Consider the following 26602-nt stretch of genomic DNA (forward strand, 5'->3'; position numbering starts at 1 on the left):
TGCAGGATCTCTGCTTGCCCTTCGTTCTGAAGCAGTTATCCATTTGCATCTCCAATAAGACATTTTATGTGTGGTTCAGACAGTTTGGGGACTTTGTTTAAAAAAATAAAAAATAAAAAATTTGTCTCCCCCTCATCTCTTCAGTTAATTTAATTATTTCCACGTAACTTCTGATTGTATTTTGTTCACCTTTCTATTTGAAATTAATTAAATGGTAAGCATTTGTTTGAGGACTGTTTTGTTAGTCAGCTCTTTCACAAGGTCATTCCTACATACCAAAGCTAAGCCTGAAACAGAGTGATCTCTTCATTCAATGACTATTAGGAGAAGAAATATGTTGACAACTTCATCCAGAAATAGCCTTCCTATCATTATTAATAGCATCTTCTCTAAGAAATAAAAGTTTCCCATAGACACGTATCTCCCAGTAGTATTTCCTTCTCTAGAAACATTAAGGACTTCTAGAGCAAAGATAAACTTGGCCTCTACAGCAGACTCCTAACACCATCCCATCGCACCTCACATCTTAAACCCACCCAGGGAACGTCAAGCAGGACCAGGGGGAGAGCACGGGTCTTTGCTCCACCACACCAACCACGAGGCCTTCCAGGCCACCAATAACTGGAATAACTTTCTTACCATTCCCATGCCTTTCTGGCGCTGCATGAACAGGTTGGGAAGGACAACCAACATTAACTGTTTATTTCATACAGAACTCATCAGAATCCATTTTTAAAGTGCTCCTAGTGACAGAAAAATTGAAAACTTCATAAACTTCGCTAAGCTTTTTTAAACTTCTTAAACCCCTCATGCCAAAAAATGTGAGAGAATTAGCCAATCTGACCTAACAGAAGATTGTTATCTACATTAGACAGATGTTTACAGATGGACACGTTTGATAACAATTTAATCTTGACTGGGCGCTTCAGAAGCACCTCTCACCTTCGTAGTGTAACGGAGGCAGCTTTAAGCAATTTGAGTGCAGTTGTATTTATTAACACTTTGCATGAGTCACTACTTCAAAATGCCTTATGCTGTCCTTAAAATCATATTGGCATGTATTTCCTTCGAACATCTTGCTAAGTGCTACTAAAATTTTACAGCCCTGGGGAAAAAGATGTAGGAGAGAGCTGGCACATTTACACTTTAAACAATGAGGCATACATAGATCTGCTCCTCTTCTTCCCCATTCAGATTCATGACATGCAAAAAAAAAAACCGCCTTTACTTAATGTAATGTCATCCTTAAAATTTTGCAAGTATAAATTACATTTCCTCCAGAAAACGCAACATATCCCTGGTGAGCACAACAGTGCACTGCTTAGCAAAAGATAATGATTTTAAATCTTAAGTGTAGCCATGTAAGAGAGGAATAAAGCCAATATGAATGGAAAACGTATGTAATTTCTATTACAGTTTTATTTTTGTTACAGTTATTATTATTTTTATTACAGTTAGCAACAGATTTTCTTTAAACAGTATGTACTGTTCTGTGTCTTTTTAATCTTATATTTTCTGTTTTCTCAAGTTTGGCAAAACAGAAAGAATAGCACTAGTGAACCAAATGAATTAGGGGGAGGAAGGAGACTGAACTTACGTCTTCTAAGTTGTAATCATCTTTGTCAAATACGTGTATTAGTTCCAGGAAGAAGTGTGATTTTTCCCTCTGACAAGGTATGCCTAACTCTGGGAAATGTCAAAGTTGGAGGCTTCCTTCAAATTAAGCTATCCATACAAAAAATTAGTTATTGTCACAGTAGTAGTGGTGCAACCAAAAGAAATCTGTCCACATGAGCAAAAGCTTTCCCCAGAGTAAGGAACATCCGCTTCACTTACTATGGTTCAATGTGGTAGGGAGGCACCTAGGAGCTTCTTCCACACTTGCTACACCAAGTGCCAGGAGCTTTTGGCCCCCTGGGTCATGCCAGGGGTACTGGTGCAAGGATGGGTGGCTGCAGGGGATCACTGCTCGGGCTGCAGGCTGGCTTCCAAACACAACGGCAATGGGGGTCTCCTCAGCTCTACCTTTCTCTCTCCCTCATCAATACTTTGCCCTTTTCCTTCCTTTTTCATCCCCCGTATCTACAGTTTGCTGTCTCCCAACTCCACCTCTCCCTCTTCTGTCCCCAAAACCAGGAGCCATGCAAAACGAACTTCAAGAGAAAGCCCAGCAGAATGAGAAAGACTAGGGATGTGCTCAGCTTCCCTCTTCTCCTCTGCCTGTGGAGGCAGTAGATCCCAGTCTCTGAGGGGAAGCTTCTTCTGAGGAACTACAGCATAAAGCTGATTAGGGCATCTATTTAAAAGATGGGAAATAAAAAAAAAAAAAAAGCTATGAGTTGAAAAGGTCACCAAGGTCGGTATTCATCTAAATGAAGAACACTGTGATGTTGATGTCAACTGTTAAGCTCAGGCTCCATTTATAGTTGGGGTGGGGGAGGGATCGGGACAGAGGACATTTTCTCTTTGACTTCAGGCCACGATACGAGCTGCTGTCACGCTGCTCTCCCTGGCAGCCGCTCGTTTCCACTGCGCATGAAGTCCACCCACCTGAAGAAAGCAACAAGTGCAAAAGAGAGTTTCTAGGTAGAGGCAGAGAATAAAGATGTGCATCACAGCAAAGAGCCAGCTCCCCTTCCCCAGCCAAAACAAAACGAAGAGGGGAAAAACTTGGATAAATACCAGGACAGCAAAAGTGCAATTTAAGCTAAAAGCTCACGTTGCCCCTAGAATAAATTTAGGCCAATATGAAAAGATGACTATCGGTCACAGAGCTCTGGAAGAGCCCTTCAGCCGAAGGAACGAACTGAAGAAAAACTATCTGTGAGGCAGAGAGCCTGTCGTGTTTATGTAAGGGATTACACATGGCTCGGTGCAGGAGAAAGGGGCAGGGACCCCCCGCCCAGGAGGTTCCCCATGTCTTACATTCCTAGATATTGGCCAAGGGGAATTTTTGCTAAACTTTCCAAATATTTTCCTTCCAAAGAAGTCACTTTCAAGCTTCAAGCATGTATGAAGAATTACAGGCTCAAAGACTGATTTTCTTATTAAAAGCTCCATCAAAACAGAATGAATATGCTTCTTTGAAACTTTTGGGAAAAGGATCAATCCCCTAATTTGCCAAACATGTGAGTAATAATTGCACTAGCTTGTTTCCAGAGCGCTTTTTCTGTTTGCTATTGCCATTCTTTCTGAAGAAGAAATAGATTCTCGGGGGAACAATAATTAATAGGCTCAGTCAAAAGATCATTTCCTCTGGTCCCTCTGCAGCGCTAAATCGCATCAGTCTTCAGGAAATAGAGTAAAGTGCGAGTGCTAAAAACAATCTAAGCCTACCACAAATGAGAGGAAAATGTGTACCGAAGCAATGGGAGGCATGTGGATCTTTAAAGAAACTCAAGAAAAGCTATTCTTTCTTTTTCTTTTCTTTTTTCCATTGCACAATTTTCCTTGGTGCTCAAGTTACACCTATATAGATTTACTAATACTAGAAGTACACGTTTCAGAGGTCATTTAGGAAGTAATTTAAATACATTTAAGAGGGTATAAATCCATGGGAAGTGTAAGTGAGCCAGGAAACTAGCAAACACTCCTGACACAAATATAAAAAACCAGGACTAAGAGGTGGCCTGTAGGATCGTTGCAGACTCTCCCCCAGAACAATGTCAAATGTCAGGCACAGTTTTGATCCTGAAGTAGGGAAGAGGTGCACAAGCATCAAAAGAAGGCAACAGAAAGCAAGCTGTCAAAACTATTATGCAACCTGAAAAACTTCTGGATAAATTGTTTTTATGCATCAGATCCAGCGTACGTGCTGTAGAAGAGGCACCCTTCTGCAAGCACAGCTGTGAGTAAAAGTCAACTTCATCAATGTTATTACTGTAAGTTCACCTATGCTTTACCAATACATTTATCTTGGCCCTTGAATTCTTCCCCAAGTTCTCCCCCAATTCTTCCCCCAATTCATTCACAGAACTAATGCAATTACTTCTGCTGCTCTCAAAACTGCAACTTTCTTTTTTTTCTTCCTTCTTTTTATTTGAAATTATTTTTGTGGAAAGACAAAAGCTACCACTGACAAGAAAGGGGTTTTTAAGGAGGAGGATTTTTGAGAAATAATTGTCCAAAACTCACAGGTGAGGTCTCAATAACACCAACACTGAAAATTGCACAACGGTCCATAGTCACAATTAGGTATTACGCCAGCAAATCTAACCTTGCACCAGAACATGGCACACTGCTCTCTTTTTTACAAGATACAAGAAATGCCTGTACTCATAGAGAAAACATTTCAAAATGGATAACTGAACTCGGTCTTGGCAAGGTCACTTAAGCATCTTCTAGCAAGAGAGAAACAGTTTTTCTGTTACACTCTGAAAAGGCCAACCAGCAAGCCTTGCTCTCTTCCTCTCTCGCGTGGTGGTAATGCCAATGACATGTGTTAAAGACCAATCGTAATGTGGTGACTGAGTAATCTTGTGGATAACCTCAACTGAAATACTTCCAGCAGAGAAGAAATAAAAGGACGGTCTATACAAACATAGCATTAAAACGCATATAAACATGTAACTAATACCTTGTAATATATATACACAAGGGAAAGATACAAAGCAGACATGTTTCTGTACAAGGGTCTCTCTTTTCCTAGAGAAACGTCTTCTTTTGAGCATTGCTCCTCGCTGACATGGTGGGAAGGTAGGTCTGTGTCCTGGCTTGGCCTTCACTTACATGGGTGTGTCAGCAGGGTTGTTTATAAGCCAGAAAGATTTATATGAACGTATACCTCAACCTCCAAGTCTTGCTCTTCAGTGATGTTGAGCAAAGCTGGAGCTGAAGTCTTTGAGAGCTAACAACCTCCAGGACGAATGAAAACCAAGCCACTGGTAATTAGTTGAAAAGGCTCAGGATTCACCAAAGACAAGAGGATGGGTTTTTTTTTCAGCCCTTTTTTGCGTGTCAGCACAGTTTCTATACAAGGAACTCTTTTCAAGTGTTACACTCACACTAGCTGAAGAGGTGGTGGTCTTGCAGCAAGGCTGCTACCGGCAGGATGGAGCTCAGGAAGACACCCAGCTACACCATCATCTAGAGTGCTCACCCAAACACTGTGTTACTTCCCTCATTTGAAACAAATGAGAACCCTCCTGTAGCTCAGAGCAAGTCAAGGCAGCCAGGGCAGGAACAGTCCTGCCCTTCAGGCTTCACTAGATTTGCTTATTTATAACCATCATCGAGGCTGAAAGCACCCCTCATAGTGCTGGGGCCACCTGAACAGCATGCAGCACAACACGGACATAAAGGACAATCCCAAATGCAAAGAAACCTCATCATAAGACATAATTATAATGGGTGACAGGAAATACACAGCCATTTGTTTTTGCCACTTCTGCTTCAAGCAGAGAAGCCCTGAGGAGATTCAAAGAAAGTTCACGTAAAAGCAACCTCATTTGCCTGGAGGACCAATGCAATCAAAAATGCCTGTTTCTTTAGCTGCTTATTTGGAGCCAGATTGAGAAAGTGCACTTAAATATCTGTCTAAATACCTAAATATGCACTGTGATGAGTCAGAGTATTTATTGTTGCCTTGCTCCAGTCGCCGTGCCTAAGTTGCATTCAGGCTTGCTTTAAAATGGATACACAAAGATAGCTAAAGGCCAGTTCAAGCGGAATTAAAGAATATTAATAGCGAGACACATTAATTCCTCATGGTAACTCCGTTAACTGCAGGTACTTATCCCAGAATAAATGTGAACTCCTCTTTTCCCCCTTGCTTTTGCATCCTTAATAGATAAATATCAATTCTACCAAGTTAACAGAAAACTGAATAGCATTACCACTGGGGGGGGGTGGGTGGGAGTTTCATGCCAGAAAACAAGATGAATCACTAAGAACATAACAAGGTTATTTGCGAAAACCAAGGACATACGTACACACTCCTAACACTATTACCTCTGAATGCACATTAAACACTTTACAGAGCAAGCTACGTACAAGCACTGCTCCTATCAGTTTATAAATTTGATTTTATTAAAAACTACGGAACTGACATGCTCAAAAAAAAAAGACGGAGCAACACAGAGGTTACCCTAAGGATCTGGCATGGTTGCTTAAACAGGGGTACGCTCTGTTTTGGATTTGTAGTTAACTGAAATAGCTCTAAGATGACAAGATACGTTTCAGATCAACACTTTGCTTTCAAATGTTCAACTCCACCTGTGTGCTGATTGCCAGAGAGAAAATAAATGTTTGTCATTGGCCTTTTAAAGCAAGAAACGCATATTTTTAATGCTAGTCTCTCTAGTACAGAATACACCAATGTATCGGTTCATACAAAAACAACTCCAAAGTTTTGCAGTACGCATTGTCAACGATTTTTAAAGGAAATTTATAGGACTTGCTGTTTTAATGAACCAAGAACAGAAATAGGATTCAAACTTCTTCTGATCAAAGGAGAATTACAGAATTCCTGAGAACTAAAAATACTGATAAAAGGTGTTTGACAAAATCCCATGTTTTCAACCGTAATAATTATATAGGACATAACAGTATACAAGGCACGCTAGGGAAGGAAAATGACCTGATTAGTCCACAACTTGACTTTTCATTATAAGATGCAAGTTACTGGCTGACTACTTGCAAAAAAAAAAATTACCAAAGAAAAACCCAGATTCAGAAATCCCCTGAGCTTCACAGAATCTAAAACAAACCTCAGAGGTACGAGTTAACCATAATTTCTCACAGATGATTCAGATGCCTGCGTGGAAGAAAGAGGTACTACATAAGATTTTTTTTTTGCTGGGGGGCTACACACACGGAATGATGCAGCAGAAAAGAAGCCACGTATAAATGGAAATGGAGAAAGGAAATGGGAAAAAAACTTATTTCAAACAAAGACCACATAGGCAATTCTGAAAACACTGAAACCATCCTCACCCTTTTCAAACAGGCATGCAAATGCTGGGATTTTCAGAAGCAACGACTGAAATCTGCCTTCAGTGGAGATGAAGTTTTTTTCACTCCAGACCTCAGTGTGAGCAGAACTGCAGCATTTCAGAAAACTTCAGAGAAAGCCTTTGTAATACATACGGTAAACAAAACATTCATCTGTATAAAATGAAACTTTGACTTAGCCTAGCCTTTAAGAGAGGAACAGTGTTCCATAAGAGATCAAATATACAAGTGTCTCAAACACAAGACTAACACACGCAATGCGATGAAGGGTTCAAACCAAAGCCCCACCTCGCAAAATGACACCAGCAAAGTTAAATGTAATGTAATTAACAAAGGAGAACAGCACGAAGATCTCCACTCCAACAAACCTGTATCGGAGAATGTGTGTTAGCAAAATAAATATGAACATGCACACACACAACCTGGGAGAAGTGGAAAACCCTTCTAATTCCTGACTTATAGTGAAAGGGATGTTGTAATTTGCAAAACCTCACACATTGAAGTAAAAAGTTATCGATGGCCAATTGCATTATATTCATTTTAACACCAAAGATGCAGTAAAGACTAGAAAACCAATTAAAAAGTGACAATATTCCACCAGAAACACTACAGGATCAGTTGGCCTGATAATGTGCTCTGCACAGAGTTTTTATGACAGTGTTGTGGATGATCCACAGAGCATCTGTATTTCACAATGGTTCATTTTCTCACTTTTTTGCAAGAGATAGAATTTAAGAGAACTTTTAAAAAAGCAATAAACAAAAAACCATCCTCAGGAACATGTTACTAAAGGAAAGGAATTCAATGATGTTTCTCCACTGGGAATTCCTTTTTCAGGCATGAATTCTACATACAGGGCAAGTGATTTAAACAACTGGTACAAAATAAGCCAAAAGTAAGAGATAAGTAAACTCTGCTTAATGTTACATGCAAGTTAAGGTAACAGGTACCATATTTATAGTCATAGATAATAACTGAAAAGGCTTCCTAGCAGTAATATTTCTTGCCAAACACTTTGGGGTTATGCTCAAGAGACAGAAAAAAGAAAAAAAAAACAAAAAAACACAAAACAAAAACCAGCAGTTTGCTACTCATCAGATGTGTGCTCTGTGCATTTCAACTACTCTCTATTTAGTCTAGGGACAGAAATACTGCCCTTCATCTTTTTCAGCCCTGCAGAGAGAAATAGGAGTTGCAACAGCATTAAAAGAATTTTGCTGCACAGTAACAATTACTGGGTATTTTGGATTGGTAGCACCGCGTGAGAAAGAAAAAAAAGAAACAGCCCGAGGCTTCATCTGGCTAAATGTACAGGACTGGCTCCTAGCAAAGGCATCTTTTCAAATTCAGCTGTGCACACCTAGAAGTCATTGAAAGACAGTAAACTTGAGAATCCCAAGTTTCATTTTGTTCCCCCATCACTTCACAGAAGAAGCCTGAATGCCACTGTAACATATTTAAAGGCACAAAAATACGTCTTGCTTACCTGGGTTTGAGAAGGCCTGCACCAATGCAAATACAGAAGTAGATTACTTGAAATGGATGATGAAAATGCATAAATGAAAAGCGATACAAAATGGTGTGACACACACGCTATGGGAAAACTCAAAGTCACACCACTGCAGGAAGGGCCACAATCTTGACTCCTGTTCAGTCTAATTTACAGTCTAGTAGGCACACCATGACAACTGTAATTTATAGCCCAAAATGCTGTTCCAGCACTGAAAGATTTAAATACTCTCTAGCCGTTACGTACCCTTTCCAGAAGTAAAATATATGATTCCGTTCAGCATCACTGACAACAAACAAATTCTCCAAACTCATGCAGAAAGACTCAATAAATGGAGACTCCCAGATTTCTCATATCAAGGAATGCTTTCAAAGACTACAGCGCTATCAAATAATTAAAGATTTGCAAGGACCACTTCCGATGCCATGGATCGACTGTACTGGGACAACTGTTCTCCATCAGAGAACTCACAGCAGGGAGAATTTGCCCCAGAACAATCATTAGCCAGAAGGCAAATCATCGGCTGATCAGCAACCAGAAAGGACAAGAGCATCTCTTCTGTAAATAAATGCAAGGAACTCACAGTCTCCTTGTTAAATTTAGTAACAAAATTATTTGACAGACTAATGTACAATTACAGAGAAGGACTGCAGTGTGTGCTCTTTTTTACCCCTTTTCTCCTCTGTGATTCTGACAGAGATTAACTCCGCCCTGTTACAACACTGTTATTATCTTAAATTTCCATAAATATAGAATTCGACATTGCTTCACACGGGCTGTGCAGTCGTGCATGGAAAATCCTGACTAAAATGCAGATGCATTCTGGAAGAGGACAGGTAAGGGGGCAGTAAAGTTTTCAACTTTGCATTTAATTAGTCTGTTTTCCTGTGGCCTTAGACTGAATTTCAGATTTACATCAATCTAAATCAGACCTCTTGAATACATTTCAGGACAAGGACATTAAAAAAAAAAAAAAAGCCATAAATATTTATAAAGGAATTCGTACAGATGCTCCTCATTACCTCTGAAAATGAAGCCCATCACTAACAACTTAATTTCTTCCAGCCAGAACACCCAATGCGGGCTCACCCAGCTGCATGAAACCAAAGCAGCCCGGAACCAGCCACCTGCCACAACGATGCACCGGCAAAAATCCTTGCCCAAAAGAAAAAATTATGTGCCCTGAAGCTCATCAAACTGAGCAGGAGGAGTTCACTTTCTGCTGAAGAAGAGGGACTGTGAACCTTCTCAGGAAAACCCAGTGGCTTTAAATCCAAAACTGCCGGGACGTGCCAAGAACAGGATTGACTCGTGTGACATCGCATGGGAGTAGGTGAAATCTTTTGCCGTTTGCTTCTCGATAATTTAAGGCTTCTGTACATCACCCGCAAGTGGAAGCGAGGGATGCAACGCTCAGCTCTTCCATGGTGCTGCACCCCCTCTAGCAGCAGTCTCTGGTGTTCCTCCAACAGCGGCCCCAGACACAGAGCACCACGGCAATCCTGCTCTGAGGTTACAAGGACACGGGTCAGCAGCTCCCTACTAAAAAGGGTCATCTCCTAACTGCTGAGCGGAACAGAAGCGTTAAGATGAGCTGCTTGTCCACCAAATGATGCTGAGAGCTATGCAGGTGTACATCAGACAGATCTCCAGTGAAAATATGTCATCAAGATACGTACATCTTCTCAAGACCCGAACGTCTCGCATCCCTCACTAGAAGAATAGCTCCTAAGGTTCATGTTTCCTTCTCATGGGTTGAAACAAACCCCCCCGGTCGTTGCTCCTACCCCTAACCTTTGCAAGACGCTGCAGACAGCACAAGAAGTAGATTCAGCGGCTGCAACTCTGAAAGACATCCACCCTCCAGTAAAAAGCCAAGTCGTGTTCTTTCTTTCCTACCACCTGTTTCTATCATTTGTCCAGATGTGCTCAGATGCTGGAAAGGGCTATGAACCCGAGTGCGAAAGCACCCACGAGAAAAGAAACAGAAACAGGCATCTGGGAGAGGAAGCCACCAGCTCATCAGGGGGTTCCCCAGTTACTCATAGAGAGCTCTGCTTGCAAACAAACAAAATCTCCAACGTTCTGCCACAAGTTCCTCAGTACCATACCATGCACTAAAATAAATCAATCACTCGCTTTTATTTAAGGTAACTTGCATAGAACCGGGGAATATTTCCAACATTCGACATGTGCAGCTACAAAGCTGACAGTAAAGGGGTACATAATCACAGTATGCAAATATTAATGACAGCCTGCAATGATATAGGACACAGACAATTTACCACAGAGGAAAAAAGGAAACATTTAAGGCCACAGTACCAATTAAAGGATGTTTTGCCCAGAGGGTCGCTGGAATGTGAGACAATTTGCCAAGGGAAACAGAGGGTGTGGCCTCTGCACAAAGCTGGACTCAACATCTGCTTCAAGAGACGGGACGTATTTCGGCAAGAACAGGACTGGGCTGCAAGTACCAAAGGTTTTCTTCCTACAGAGTTTGTTTGTGGGTTCGGTGTTCGTTTTGGTCTAGTTTTCACACAGATAGCACTATATACTATGCTCATTCAAGAAACCACCTGGAAAGTATAAGTTTTTAAGCAAGCTTAAAATCCATCTCTCCAACGATTATCTTCAGATTCTTTTCCACAGCTTGTGTTTAAACAACGAAGTGCTTTGCAAGCCTCAGGATATTTATTAATAGGACCAGACTGGAAAAAATACAGTAATCTACTCAAATGAGAATTTCAGCCTGCAAGGATACTGAATCCATATGCCAAGTCACGTATAGATGAGCTTAACAGGAACTTCTACAAACTGACGGGCAGAAGGAGAAAATAATCAACATTAAACACGACCTAATTTAAGTCTCCAAATCAAATCTGACAACCCAGACAATGCAATCAACTTTATGAATACATAAACCTTTGCAAATATTATACCCCGATCAACATTGAAAGAAAATAACTGTGAGTTTCAGGAGATACAGACCCTCAGGCCAACGTTTGGGTGCTACACACCAGGTATCTACAGACATACTTAGCCATTCAAGATGCTTGATTTCAAAAAACTTGATGATCTACAGTAAACAAAACCAGTGAAGACTGGCTCTAATCTAGTGGAATTACACAGCGTAATAGCAGTAGTAAAATCATGGGATTATCTACTTTCCTGGCAGTGTAGCAGAGGTGATGGATAATCAGATTCAAATAAAGTAATGCACAAAAATATAAGATGTTATTTAAAAGTAAACAATCTGATTCTGTGATGAAATATCAAACAGCTTTTTAGTCTGGAAAAAAGACAACTGAGCGGGAACCTTATCAACACTTATAAATACTTAAAGGGTGGGTGTCAGGAGGATGGGGCCAGGCTCTTTTCAGTGGTGCCTGGGGACAGGACAAGAGGTAATGGGCATAAACTTGAGCATGGGAAGTTCCATCTCAACATGAGGAGGAACTTCTTTACTTTGAGGGTGGCAGAGCACTGGCACAGGCTGCCCAGAGAGGTGGTGGAGTCTCCGTCTCTGGAGACATTCCAAACCTGCCTGGACGCGTTCCTGTGCAAGCTGCTGTGGGTGACCCTGCTCTGGCAGGGGGGTTGGACTGGATGATCTCCAGAGGTCCCTGCCAACCCCTACCGGTCTGTGATTGTGTGATGGTCTCCAAAGACTCATTCACCTGCTTCAAAAATGTAAAGCATCCAAGTATGAAATAACAGCAGACTATCTTACAGGTAGTTATGATCAGCACTGACTCTTCCTGCGTACCTGAGGGCACCGAAGCCTGACCAAACCCAAGCTTTACTTACTTTGCCTTTAGCAACTGAACACCACTGCCATCTGCTTCAGTACCACTGTAATATTCAATTCCCCATTAGCAATTCCTAACACTTTTTGATTTAGTAGACTATATATTTCGGAAATCCTTTTAACTGTGCACCGACGATAACACTTAGATAGTAATCATTAGAACGAAAAACATTACTTATTTTTCTTTTTGAGTCAGCCGTGCCCAATGAGACTCAGGCATCTCCCAAGGGAGCATTAAGATTTGACACCCCTTTAGAGAAACCGAACATGAAGCACGTGGATTCGTCAGCCAAGGCTTGCTACAGAAAGGCTGTCAGATTCTTTTTGTAAGCAATACAATGCACGCACACCTCCTTTATTCCCTAGACAAGAAAAAGCCATTTCACTGCACGGAGTGAAATGGCTTTCGATATTCTCAAATATAGAAAGGCAGCAATTGTGTGAAATTTGAACTCTGAGTACAGATTTTCCAAGCCACTGAGAGTTCAGCTGGATTTTTGCTGCAGGTACAGGTATTCCATTAGAACAAGAGCAGCAAACAGCCCTTGCACGGGTATGCTACTCGGTGAGTGACAGAGATACTTAGACAAATGAAAGAAGTTAGGAAGTGTTCAAAAGACCCTGTAAGCACGTCACGTAAAACATTTTTTCTTAGGTGTTATTTATTTAGCATGTAAATGCCAAAGAAAAATTAAGCTTTGAAGAGCTGTGGCCAGCAAAAATGCTATTTTGATGTCAACAGAAACAAGCATCACAAGGAAGAAACCTCCTTCTTCGCAGTACCACGCAAAGACACTTGGGTATAAAAGGTAACTGATTAGCAACTGAAGATAAATGAAAGTAGAACCAACTATCTAAATATATCTGTGACCTCAATCATCCTCCATTTACGCCACTTCGCTCTTCAGGCTGAAAGAAATGTAAAAATCCACCTCCAAATTTCAAAAAGGATCTGGGAAACAGAACCAAAACACAAACCACCAGCCTTCAAGGGGAGTACTGACCACACAGAGGCCAAGGTTTTTACTTAAAGGCCGTTCTGTATCACACCACCTCCATGTCTGAATATCTCCTAAAGGTTGGCATGTTTTTCCACTGGACAGTTCTTTTAATAAGAGAAGCATTTCTGCAGAAAAAATAAATAATAGAAAAGGACCATATGAGCACCCTGCTCAAAAAAAATCACCAAGACAGGACATGACAGAGACCAAAATCCTCAGTTCTCATCTTGAACTTCATCTACATGGCTAACCTTCCTGCCAGGCACAGGTTGCTGATTTTGGCCACATGTGACCTCACTGCTCAGGCAAGACTTCCTCAGCACTGTGAGCACAAAACCTCATCCATCCAGCAGCTTTACGAAGGACTATTGCTGGTTGATTAAATCCCCTCTTGGAGAAGCACAATCAGCATACATTGTACGGGGGAAGCATTTCGCCACATCACAGCCGAACGATCGTGTGCTTCTCTGAATAAACACCCTGAAGCTCCGCTCCCGTGGAGTTTTATTAAACAGCATCCTTGTAAGTGCTACTGCAAGAACTGTAACTGCGCTGCAGTGAGGTAGGTTGTACTATGTAAAGACAGGCAGAGAAATCGAATGAAAGGGAAGCTTTACCTCCTGCTGTCTATGCACAGGGTGGCCACTTTCTCCATACTTTAGGTCACGTCTATTCCTGGCCCGTATCTGCGGGCAGATTAATAAGACCCCATCAGCATGGCTCTGCACCTGACCTAGCGAGCCCTGCCAAACTCAGCGTGCATCTGCCCCCATCTTTTCTCCTGTACACGAGAGAAAGGACATTAATACTCATGCGTGTGTGGAGAGCCCCAGGAATACATTAAGAGTTCAAGCACTGTAAAAAATATGACCTGATCTGAATTGAAATCTACTTCCTGAAACTACTTAAAAGCCTGTGACATACACAAGAGCTCTTCGCTTCCTCTCTTCCCCTCATCCCGGCTCTTCGGCGTTAACTCACGGCCGCTTTGCACAGCGGATAAAAGCTGTCTGGATTCACTTCAGATTCCATCAATCCCAATCAAAGCTTGGCCTTGGTGTTCACTATTGAGCGACAAATAGTGCTCGTTTCCTATATTTATATATGCTCTTTAGAGATTAGCAATAGAAGCACTTTCAAATGTTGCAAAAGTGTAAGCATGTATCATTGCCAGCACTGGGAATTTCAGCCGAATGAAGAATGAAGGACTGGGCTCAATAGCGATCGGAAATCATATTCCTTCAGCAAAACGTCCAACACGCATGAGGTCAGCGTACGTCTCTGATGAATAAAATCTGAGAGTCGGATGCCAGAAATTTGACATTTAACCATTCCCCTACTGCTGACTGCCTCTTCTGTAGCTTGTTATCTGATCAAGTTGGAAGCATTCTTCACAACTGCCTAATTAGAAAACACCACCTACAGAGTGATTTAATTCTTTTGAACTAGTTAGCCCTGCCTTTGAGTACTTCAAATATGAGAAAATACGCAGCTGCCTCCTATGGAGCAGAGACGTTTAAATTACAGAGCCTGGTGGGCAAGAACTTACGCTCATGTTGAGCACTGCCTGAATCCCACCACCTGCCCTCACCTCGCCAAACCTGACTGAAAAAGTACATTACAGTTGATCTGGATATGCACCGACCTGGTCTGCTCCTGTGCTACTTTTCTTGCTGGTGAGCCCGTTGGGAAGAGAGAGAAACCAGACAAACGGTCTAGGTGAAGGCAGCACGCTTATTACTCCTGTAAGATAAGTCACTTGTAGGCTTTACTACAATTACTATAATAAATGCGGTCCATTTGCGGCACGTAATTTTGTTGTTAAAAATCTGCGAGAGGCTGAAGGCTTGAGTCATCAGGCAACGTGTCTTAAAATCAGAAAGGTGAGCAACTGTCTTTAGAAGTGGATTCTTGCAAAATGCAAGTAAGCCCACAGGAGGATGTCAGTGCTTGGATCCTCCTCAAGAAGAGATTTTTACAGTTTTACAGTGTCACAACCAATCTCACTATTCCGCTTTGAATTATTCTGTAATTTAATTTTGTTACGAGTAACAACTCGCATTACTACAACTGAATACTGGAGGAAAGTGTCTATTATTCTCCTTTCAGTTCCCCCTGTGCTCCAGAATGCATTCTGCGGTTCACCAGTGTCATAGTTTCCCTTGCAAACTGTTTCCTTTGTCTCCTCCATCCTTCCACGACGGATTTAAGATGGTAAGAGCGAGCAGCAAGTCTGCCTATCACACCAGCAAAGCTGGACACAGGCTGAGCCAACCCACAAGACAAGACAATGCCCCAAATACTGCTGGAGGCAGGGAAAAAAATCCTTCTTTTCCCAAAATACACTCTGACATCTGAATTGGAGGTGACCTTAGTATCAGTTACAGATTCAGAGGCTTAAACCAACTCATAGTTGTGTCCTCCAGGGACCAACATATCCCCTCTGCTCTGGCTGCCATTAGTTTTTGGTCCCAAGGAAGAGTCTCACATCTTCTCTTCGGATGAATCCCCGACAGTACCCCACAGGTCATGGCAGCCACTTCCAAATCCCAGTTCCTCACCATTTTCTCCTATTCCCTGATTAAAGACAGCCAGAGTTTCCTCATCAGGGCAAACGTCCTCTCCCTTCAGGGAAATCCCTTCTGGTAAATGTTTCAAGACAAAAAAAAGATTAAAGATGCTAGACCAAGATTAAAAAGGCTATATCCAAACCAGATCATACTTCAAGCTTCCCGCTTCGGACCACTGAGGGGCCAGTTGGTTGTGCATCACCCGAAGCTATTTTGAGTCTTTTCTTCACATATGTAAAAAACTACATTTCAAGTTACCAACGGATCTCTTAAAATAAAGTAAGCATAACATTGCTTTCTGATATTTTAGCCAAAATACATGAAGCAGCTTTTAATTCCTCCTGTAACTGCTACTAAGATGAAAAAGAAAACCCATGTGAATTTAGGAACCAACTGGAAGAAATCCTAATTCAGGAAGGTGACCATCCCAAACAATGAAATTGTTTGAAAAATGTTCCTGGAACACTTAGAGTTCTTAGCATCGGTTATAAATACCACAATACCAAAAATAGCTTGCAAATCAGAGTAAATTCAGCAGGATGATTAGTGGGCAGGTAAAACTAACCTACGTCTAAAAATTAAAGGGTACAGCTTGGCCCGGCAACATACAGTGAGGATGAGATATTATTTAACTTTCTACAAGTTTTCATAAAAATACTACAGAGATGTAAATATCAGAAAGGGAGAAGAGGTCTCTGGGCTGGTGAAAAGATATTAGCAGGAAGAAAAGAATCATTTCTGCGACTCAATGCAAGTGTAAACCTCTTTCTTTTCTCCCACCCCCCCCCCCCTTTTTTTTTTTTTTTTACTTAAGCCCCTTCAGTAAGATATTTTCATTCATTTTCAGCTGGCTGATTTCTTTTAACTTACTTCTCACTGAAAAAAAAAGTTTCAGCTGGTTAAAACTATCTCTTTGCCTACTGAAGCTTTTTGGTGAGTCAGCACCAATGGTGAGTTCAAAGTGTAACAGTGACATAATTATCGGTCATCCCACTCGCACTTAATGTACGCTGGATCAAACGCACTACAGGTTATGTGATCATTCCCACAGATGCTACAGTCCTAAATTAAAGTCTTCATTTGTATAAGCTATGCTTGCAAATACACTATGAAGCTTCAGAATTGCAATGGCATCCGTGTGGATTTATGGCTACGTTGCCATGTTGCACTGGCAGCAGCGCACTGCAGAGCGAAGGAGCTGCTCCAGAAGACCCGATGTCCAAATCATATGAATTCCAGATGTTTACACTCAAGCTTACTCTAGCTTGGTCCTGAGGCCCGAATACCCTGCAGGCGCTGAGCAGCACCAGGAGCACATCCCCCCAGTTCAGCATCACCTGAACAAACACTGGTTCCCGTGCTCCAGGACTGCTCCCAGACATGAACCAAGGCACACAAGTGGGGAAGGTCGGGAGATGCCCTTCAAAAGCACCCTGCTGATCCGAACCAAGATGCTAATGTAGCTGCTTCCTTATGCACTTCTATGAACATCATGAAACTTTAATTATCAGTCCTGAAAAGCAGAAAAGCCCACCACAGAAATCACTATAATTTCTTCCGCCAATACAGTACTTGCTATTAAATCCTATAACACTGTATAATTTTTACTTTACAGTTATCAAAACAATCTAAGAACCTGATTTGTATTTACACCACACACTTATTTGAAGTTAACAAGAACGGTACTAAGTTACATTTAAGCAGTAATTACTAAGGCCTCAATCCTTAGCTCCAAAGTCTTAGCTTATCTTCAGGTCAACAAGCATTTGTTTTCAATTAGGCTATTCATAGACGTCACATTAAGTGTATGCATGGATAATGCACAGCATCCAGATCCATATTCTCTAAAAAAAAAAAAAAAAAAAAAAAAAAAAAAAAAAAAGCCAGTAGCATCACCTGCAAAAGTCGCTTAACTCCTAGATGTATCTATGAGTTTTATTACACAACTTCATTATTAAAATATATCTTAAAATAGTAAAAAAAAATTTAAAAATATTATTCTGAGGTGCACAGTTTCCCCTTTGCTGCAATATACAGCAATCAAAGAGCAGTGGTTTTGCAACAGTGGCAATGGTCATCTGTGGCGACTGGCCATCCTGCCTTTTTCTTTGCATGCCTGCTGAGCCTGAACTTAATGCACTATCTGCAGCTGGCCACCGGCAAGAAAATGGACTGATAGCCAATTGACAGAAACAATTGTAACTAGTGGTTAATTGTAGACTGACAGGCACAATCGCAGGAAGTAATAAAAGTTTCATGGAGGTAGCATGTGATGCAACGGTCACTGCTCTGTCTCCTATGTGTCTAAATACAAACTGGTGCAATAACCCTATTAAAAGAAGAGGTTCCGATTCATTTGATGCATGCTAATTAATTGTCCGGAGAAACCACTATCGCTTCTCATCTGTGATACAAAAGTTATTGCTTCTATATGACTGGTTTAGACAATGTGACGTTGCCTCGAAAAGCTACAGTGTTACGATAGCAGCTGAATGTACTAATACCTGCAGTTGCGGGGGTATGGAACTATTTACAAAGACAGCCATTACCCCCCAAAAAACTAACAACTTTTTCTACTCTAAACCTTTCACATAAAATTTTCAAAAAGGCATAAAAAGCCACTGAAGGTAATAGCCGATAGCGAAGGAATCGAAGTGAACGGAGGGAGAAAAGCACATGGCAGCGTGTTCCACAGGTGATACGCACATCGGGAGCAGCAGAGCCTGCCTGCTCTGACCGGCAGCTCCCGCATAACTTCATCAACAGCAATAAAATGAGTCGTTATTTACACGAGCGTAAGCGAGAGCAGCATCAGACCTCGCATGCTATTACTCGTGCTAAGCATTTATTTACGACTTCAGGAGAGGAGGCAGCCAGCTGTTTTTATGCGGCTTTTCTTTTTTTTTTTTTTTTTTCTCCTGCCCGAGCAACCGAGAAAATGCTCCTAATAAGGCTGGTAGAAAGGAAGTGGCTTCTCAACAGCACAACCTCTTGCGAAGGAAATAATAAAATAGGGTGTTATTATCTCAAATGCAGCGGGAGCGGTGCCGGAACCAGTTGCCGAAGGCACTTCTGGTGTTGGGGGCTCGCCCAGCCGGGGAGAAGGGTGGGAGGCAGCGCTACACCAGGCTCCCGGGACCCCGCCGGGACCCCCCCGCCGGCTCCCGAGGAGGGGCTGCACCGCCACGCTCTGCCCCGCGCCCGGCACCTCATCGGTGCTCTTTATTAATATCTTTTAAACATATATATAGAGAGAGAGAAATATTTTCATGTCATCTGCAGCAAAGCGCGAAACTCCCACGTGGGAAAGCAGAAGGGTAGCCCCCGGTTCCGCGGGTCCCCGCCGGGGCAGGACCGCCACCAGCCTCCCCCAGCCCCCGTTCCTCACCCCCGCGGGGCGGCTTCCGCGCCTGTGCGCACACACGGACGGACGGACGGACAGACAGAGAGACAGACGGACGGACCCACCCCTCCCAGCACACGTGGGGGCGGCGGGGGACGCCAGCCCCTGTAGCCCCGCGGCCGCGGAGCTCCTTCCCGCCCCGCCACTCACCGCGTAGCGCAGCGCCGGCTTCTCGCTGAACACCGAGTCCCCCATGGCCGCGGGCGGGCGGGCGGCGGGGCCGCTCTCTCCACACGGTGCGGCGGAGGCGCTGGGCGCTGCTCTGCCCTCAGACGGCGACAGCGCGGGGGCTCCCGCCCGTCCCCTCCCCGTTCCCCCTCCTCTCCACTCCTGCCTCCACCCCGCCCCGCCGCGGGAACCATCAGCCCCTCGGCGGAGCCGGGCGGCAGCAGGAGGAGGGGCGACGGTTTCGGTCCTCCCGCCCTGCGCCGGTGACTCCCCCGCGGCTGGGGACGCTCGCCCGCTCAGCCTACTCGCACCTGCGGGCCGACTCGGGCAGTGGAGGGAGCCCTCCGGGGAGCTACCAGAGCCTAGAGGGGAGAGGAGGGGGGAGGAGGAGGGTGGCGGGCTATCAGCCCGGCTCCCAGCCCCGGCTCGGGCCGTCCGGGCGGTCGCCGACGCCGGCTCGGGGCCTGCCGGGCGAGCTGTCCCGTGAAGGCGCTGGCCCGAGCCCCCGCCGGCCCCGGAGCGGGCGCTGCAGCGGTGCCGTCCCTCGTCCCCGGGGCAAAGCGTCCCAGCAGCAGCGGGAGCTCGGCGGGGCGGCCCCGGCCCCGCAAGGGAGGACCAGGGGGTTAAGGATTGAGGAGCCAACGAAACTAACTTTCTAATTCATGTTTTTGTAACGCGTGATTCGGGAGGGCTGGCTCACCATTCTCCAACACTTAGGCTTTGGAAAGCGAAACGCTATTTCACGGCCTGTTCGTTATTTTGTGAATCCCTATTTACACAAACTGTAGAAGACGCAACAAATTCTTAAGGAAAATTGCATTCTGCTGTGTTATAATTAGTAGTGACTTCTGTGTGACTTGCCTGGGGAGACTATGGCATCTCCATCAATGGAAGTGTTTAAAAATACATAAACCTCCCTCGGTTAGGCATGACCTCAGCAGAGTGAGGCAAGGGACGGGCTAGATGATTTCCTGAGCCCTCTTCCATCTTTTTAATCATTTTTCAATGCTTTGCACAAATCTTTGTTAGCACAGTAACTCCCCTGCTTACTCTCGGTTGTTCTCTGAGGAAGTGGCCTTATTCTAGTGCTGCATGACGTATATGAAATTAATGAGTTTTACTGTTTCCAACCTACAATCTAGGCAAACGTGTTACAAGCACATTGCATTATCTGTAAACAAAGGTAACATAGTCCTTCCGGGGAAAAAGAAAAGGGTTTTTTTGGGAACAATTTGTAAAATAACTCAAAACACATGCTGGAAAAATAAGTGAGTTGAGCCAACGTTTTTGCATGCTCTGATCATGATGTACTGTACCCAACGAGCTTCCAGTTATGGATCTTCCATGGATCTTAATTCCTACTGCAGAGGAAATCATCTTTTAAGAGTTCCCATGGACAGAGAGGTAATTTTCAGTTAACTTGGTGTGGACAAAGAATACAATATCTGCATTTACCCATAAAGTCCATTTTTGTCTCTCGGGTGAACAATCCGTACTACTCCCCTTCCAGGAAAATGAGGCAGGGTAGATATTTGAGGAGTTGCAGAGCATGTGTTGAAAAGCAGCACCCAACAGAAAGAAACCTTATGTATCAAATATTTCAAATCATCAGGATCTCCAAGCATGCAGAGGGGAAAAAAAGAAGGTGGTTTTTTTTTAAAAAAAAGGATCTGAGTGCCTGTTCTGCTTTTTATTTATTTCAAGGGGATGGTTTCAACCTGAGAACTCTGCATATATCATATGCTCTAATTCCAAACGTTGTTCATTCTCTGCTCTGCAGATACGGCATTCGACCACAGAAAGCAACAGAAAGCAGGCAAACAAGATTGGGGAGAGGCTTATAATATTTCTACCCTCAAGCTCTATAGCATCACCATCACCTTTTTAGGTATATCTTCTGAAAATAGTCAAGGCAAAAGGAAATGCTAAACATCAGGATTAAAACACGGTGGGGGCATGTTTCAATAAGCACCCCAAAGTGAAAAGAATAGTACGGCGGAGACCAGAAACCCCGAACTAGAAGGTACAGCAGGAAAAGACTAGCAAAGGGAGAGATGTGAAATTTGGAGGGAACGGAGTAGTTTAGGAAAAAGGGAGAAAACCATAAAGCCAGGAAGGTGAGGAATGTCCCAGAGGGAGAAGCCAGAGAGGGGAAGGACTAAAGGGGAGGTTTTGCAGGTTGAACTTGTCTGACCTAACAATTCATTGCCATTAAAATGGAGAGTCCAGCTCCTGTAACCCTCCTCACCCCCCGCTGCCACCGCCTCCCTCCCCTCTTGCCTCCCTGCTGCTCGCTAACTAATACACCCAGTTTTCTTCTCATTTAGGAGGCTGAATCAGCTCTCTGAGGGAGGAGAGGAGTGCCAGAGCTGGCACAAAGGAAAGCAGGAGGTTGTCTAGTTGGGAGCAGGATACCGAGGGCAAAAGAAGAGCCCGCATGGAAACACCTTTGCAATAGGGGCAGGTTCTTACACTGATGCAGCTAAGATTGAACATAAAGAACACACAAGCAGAGAAAGTAGTAGAACTTTTTATGATGACAAGGAAACTTAATTCAGGGCAGCATGGGTGTCAACCCAGGAAAATTCAAGTTTACTAAAAAAAAGAGGGAGAAAATATTTTTAAAGTATTTTCATTGATAAAATCTCAAACAATCTGGTAAGTTGCAGCTATTAGAAATTTATTAGTATAGTTCAAGATTTTTGTGTACCTAGTAACAAAATTTAGAACTAGCTGTTAGTTACAGAAGTGTTTTCTAAGGCCAGACCGTAAAACAAAAGCTTTCTGGATTTTGAAAACGAGTTATTGTAGCTGTGACTGGAAAGCTGGCTTACACTGTATTTTTGGTGGCCAAGGAGTCTATCTGACTTCAAATTGCACAGGATTTGGAGCACACCCCTGGGCTGCGAGGAGCAGTAACCAACTGAGCTATAATCATCCCTCCCTCTTTTAAGCCACTTAGCAACTAGGATTAACATATGGATCTTTCAGGGCAGTTCTGACTACCTTCTCCCCTTTCACATTCCTTCCTTATTCACATTCATTTATGATCCCTGCCTGGTGTTCCTTCCAAATTTCCTTCCTCCTTCATTTACCTGATAATGGGTACACAAGGAATGCATGCAGCTCACTTTGGGAAGTGTAAACCTTCCCAGGTGAGCTCCTCTTGAGAGGTGATACAAAGCAAAACAGTTAATTTCCTGCACGTTTACTCCAAGGCTACTCAATTAAGAAAAAAACAATATAAACCAGAAATTTTTCAGTAATTCATTTTACATCATTTCTATTGTACGAGGTACTGCTTCCTTGCAATTTTTTTTTTTTTAATGTTTTCCATGATTCCATTTGTGGTTGTTCCTTACACCGCTTTAAGAGGCTGTAATGTATGCTTTTACACCTGCAAATGTAGATTACAGTAAAAACCTTCACTCCTGCTCTCCTATTTATCATCTGTTGTTGAGAACAGCAAAGAAGAATGAACAATGTTTCAGCTAAAATTTAGTTGCTTCCAACACAACAGCTGGGAAATGAGTAGGTAATTGAATTTTACTGCACTGATCATTAATGAAGCCGGGTTTTGTTTTCCCAGCATTACTCTACGAACTTGGTGCTTTCTCAACATTAATTGCTCTTAAACAAAGGAAACTAGGTACACAGTTGCAGACAGCACACAATTATGAAACTGGGGAGAAGTGACTTCTCTACTTCTCTGCCACGACGCCTGGAACTAGTGACTCAAGCCGTCTGATGTCACATCAGATGAGGCAGGAAAAAAATTTCTAAATCCACCCTGTTATGGGAGGGAAGCCAGCTTGGTCCTTATGGCAGTAATGGATTAGTCTCACCTAAATGTAAACATCTACAATCTCCATCTCGGCTTATCACCCTAGGCTCCCCTAGTCCATGGGATGAAACAGACACATCTGGTGGATGATTTATGTCATTCCCAGTCGACATCTAAAATAGGTGACATAAATTGAAGTGCCTACCTCACTCCACTGGGAGTCCATGACAATTAGTTCAGATGTCTGCCCTTCAGGCATCTGCAGTTAAGTGAGGGGAAGCCCACCTGGGAGCTGAGCTATGGGATCAGCCTTTAAATCTCACTTTGACTTTCAGAAAGTCCTTAGTAGTCTCAGTGTCTTGATTCTTTTCATTCTGGAAAGCAGGGGCTACCGTACTTATCAGGTGTAAAAACAGTTGACATCTTCAGGTGAAAAAGCTTCAAGCAAGCATGAAGGTCTTGTTTTGTTTGACCTTTCTAATAGCACATGAATCCAGCTTCCACAGAGAGCTAACTCCAAATCTGGAAAAGACTTGCCTCTGTGGCTGCTGAGCCAGGGCCAAGAGTGATACTGGCAGCACACTTCTTCCTCAGGGAATTAGCACTTTTCTTATTCTGGCCAAATGTTCATTCCATCATTACAAGTTACAGTTTAAGTCCATTTCCCAAAAAGAAGAGAGAGAAAAGATGACAGACAAGTAAATCAAATGCATAAAGCTCTATAAACAAAACCTAGAAACTAAGGAATAAGAATTTAGGGATAATACTGCAAAAGTCCTTTGTTCTGAACTAACGTACTTTTTTTTTTTTTTTAAGTATTTAATGCTACCTATCAAAATATGTTGATAGTTTCTCACCAGCTTGTAATAGAACTAAGGGAAATAGTACTTAATGCCCATGAAGAATGAAGTGCCACCTCACTCATGGAGATGCTTTTTTCACAACAGTGACATAAATCTTCTTAGACAAAAGAAATCCTATTTAGAAAGAACTTGATCGCTGTGATTTCCTAGATGTCTGAAACCCCTTTATACGAGATCTAATGCACTAGAAGAGCATGACACTCTTATAGCTCTCAAGTAGCACAGTTGCCCAAGTGTTGCTCGTACCAGCGGAGAGGAAGTTAGCGCTTTATTCCTCGGGAGCAGACACAAAGCAGCCTGTGTTCCCCCCGCACAAACACCCATCTTGTGCTTGCACCAGGTGGTGCAAGCTGAGAGGAACTGCACCCCGTGCACACCCACGTAACGCTCCCGCACTGTCCCACTCTGTGAAGCCCAAGATGGGAAACTGGACTCCAGATGACTAGCTCAAACCTGTCAACTGTGCCATGCCGAGGGCCTGGAGGAGCAGTTTTTCATAGGAAGGGTATCAATAAGCATCTAGAGGAGGACCCCCTCCTCCACTCTTCCTCATGCCCTCTGCCTGTGGTCAGACGGAGCTGCTGGAGCTGCTGCTGCCTGATGGGACACCACCTGGGAAGGAGCAGCAGCAATCCAACAGTAGCTCCAGGGCAAGGTGAGACTCAGAGAAGGGCGACAAAGCTGGAGAACAAGTCTTATGAGGAGCAGCTAAGGGAACTGGGGTTGTTTAGCCTGGAGAAAAGGAGGCTGAGGGGAGACCTTCTCGCTCTCTACAACTACCTGAGAGGAGGTTGTAGAGATCTGGGGATCGGTCTCTTCTCCCAAGTAACAGTGACAGGACAAGAGGAAATGGTCTCAAGTTGCACCAGGGGAGGTTTAGTCTGGGTATTAAGAGAAACTTCTTCACTGAACGGGTTGTCAAGCACTGGAACAGGCTGCCCAGGGAAGTGGTTGTGTCGCCATCCCTGGAGTTATTTAAAAGATGTGTAGATGTGGTGCTTAGGGACATGGTTTGGTGGTAATTGTCAGTGCTTGGTTAATGGTTGGACTTGATGATCTTAAAGGTCTCTTCCAACCAAAACGATTCTATGACTGTATAACTCAAGACAACGTGCCCTGGGGCCAACACCAGCTCTTCTGGTACGCACTTGGTATAAGAAATGGGCACTTCATGGAGCAATCACAAGGGCAACTTTTTTCCTAATGAAAGTGTGTTAGCAACCATCTGGGAGTGCATTAGCACTGATGTGTCACCAGAATTACACTCTGGTATTTAATTCTAGTTACATTCTAGTTACATTCATAATTTTTTCAATAAAATCCAATAAATCACTACACTGTTTAATTTATAGGCCACTGCATATATACTGTATAATTTATAGGCCAATGATGTTCTGTGTGTGATTGTGCACATTACTGCACTATCAGTTATCAGCAGCTTGGCAAAGAAATTTAATCTAAAAGGCTTGTATTTTACGAGAAGGTTAAATTACTTCACTTCCCTTATGTTTACACATTGGTCTCCATCTCTAGCATCAGTGAAAATTCGCTAGAATATCTTTAAACTAAAACTCCAAACTACTCACTTGTAAATCAAAAATATGACCCTATCACATAGCATGAAATAGTTTTTCAACAAAAATTAGCATTTACCCTGTGGGTCACTAGAATTTTAAAGCTGCAGAAGAAACTACCAGTTTTCCTGCCATCTTTTTCTCTCCTCAAAGGCTGCAATTTAAATAAATGGGACCACTCACTGCTTCGTGTGAAGACAAATGACAGAGTTTCAGGCCTATTTTCTTTTTTTATGTTTGGCTTTCCTTGCTGACAGAACAAGCTAAAAAGGCAGACAGAAATAAGGGGAGAAAAATGAAGAGAGGGAAAAAGAAGGGGAAAAAATGGAAGCAAACATAACTTCCAGGTTTAGAGTTTCAAAACAGCTTAAGGGGCTTAAGCATACAAGCCCAAAATCTCAGTGAAGTCTCATCTCTGTAAATGATACACATCTGGGAAAACAACAATTCACCGGAATATTTTTCTAGTTCCTGAAAGTGGGTAGATCTCCATGTATTTCCTTCCTTGTTTATCTCCTTGCAACTCACGTTCACTGTAAACTGCATTACTGGGCTGAGCTCTCACTAGCAATTATCCTTCTCCCTAAAATGTCTTCCGAGAACTGGAGAGGGAAAAAAGCACAATTTTCTTTCATTACATATGACTTTTACAGAAATTGCAGCTATATAAAAAAAAATAAAGAAACACTAACTTGAAACAAATCGGCTACAGATACACGATTTGCTCACTCTGACTAGAAAGAGGAATGCTTATCAACAACAGATAGAAGCATGGGCTTCTATCTAAATTTACCATCTGGGTATTTGACAAGAATTTAGGAGGGGGAAGGGCTCTTTCACAAACCTAAAGTTTATTCAGAATTGTTTTGTGGATAGTACAGGATTGTTAAAATCCATTTAGCGTGCAGAGTAATAACTACACAATAAAACCTCCCAAGAAGTAACGTGACTACTGTACATTTTGATTTAA

The 26602-nt window shown here is 42.8% G+C and overlaps 1 protein-coding gene across 4 annotated transcripts in view; it reads right to left on the minus strand.

The window, feature by feature from the left end:
* ARHGAP6 (Rho GTPase activating protein 6) overlaps positions 1 to 26602 on the minus strand; it is a 343882-nt gene that overhangs the window by 151695 nt on the left and 165585 nt on the right. Inside the window, exon 1 of one of the 4 annotated variants that reach the window (XM_054185159.1) lies at positions 19394 to 19531. The exons of 1 other annotated variant lie outside the window; for it this stretch is intronic. In XM_054185159.1, the coding sequence (XP_054041134.1) occupies positions 19394 to 19438 (45 nt within the window). In that variant the 5' untranslated portion in view covers positions 19439 to 19531. Of the gene's footprint in view, positions 1 to 19393; positions 19532 to 26602 lie in introns of those variants that run through there. 2 more of the 4 variants (XM_054184310.1, XM_054183624.1) reach the window with 2 other exon arrangements.

This window comes from Rissa tridactyla, chromosome 1 (genome assembly GCF_028500815.1).
Source record: "Rissa tridactyla isolate bRisTri1 chromosome 1, bRisTri1.patW.cur.20221130, whole genome shotgun sequence".
Classification (NCBI taxonomy): Eukaryota; Metazoa; Chordata; class Aves; order Charadriiformes; family Laridae; genus Rissa; species Rissa tridactyla.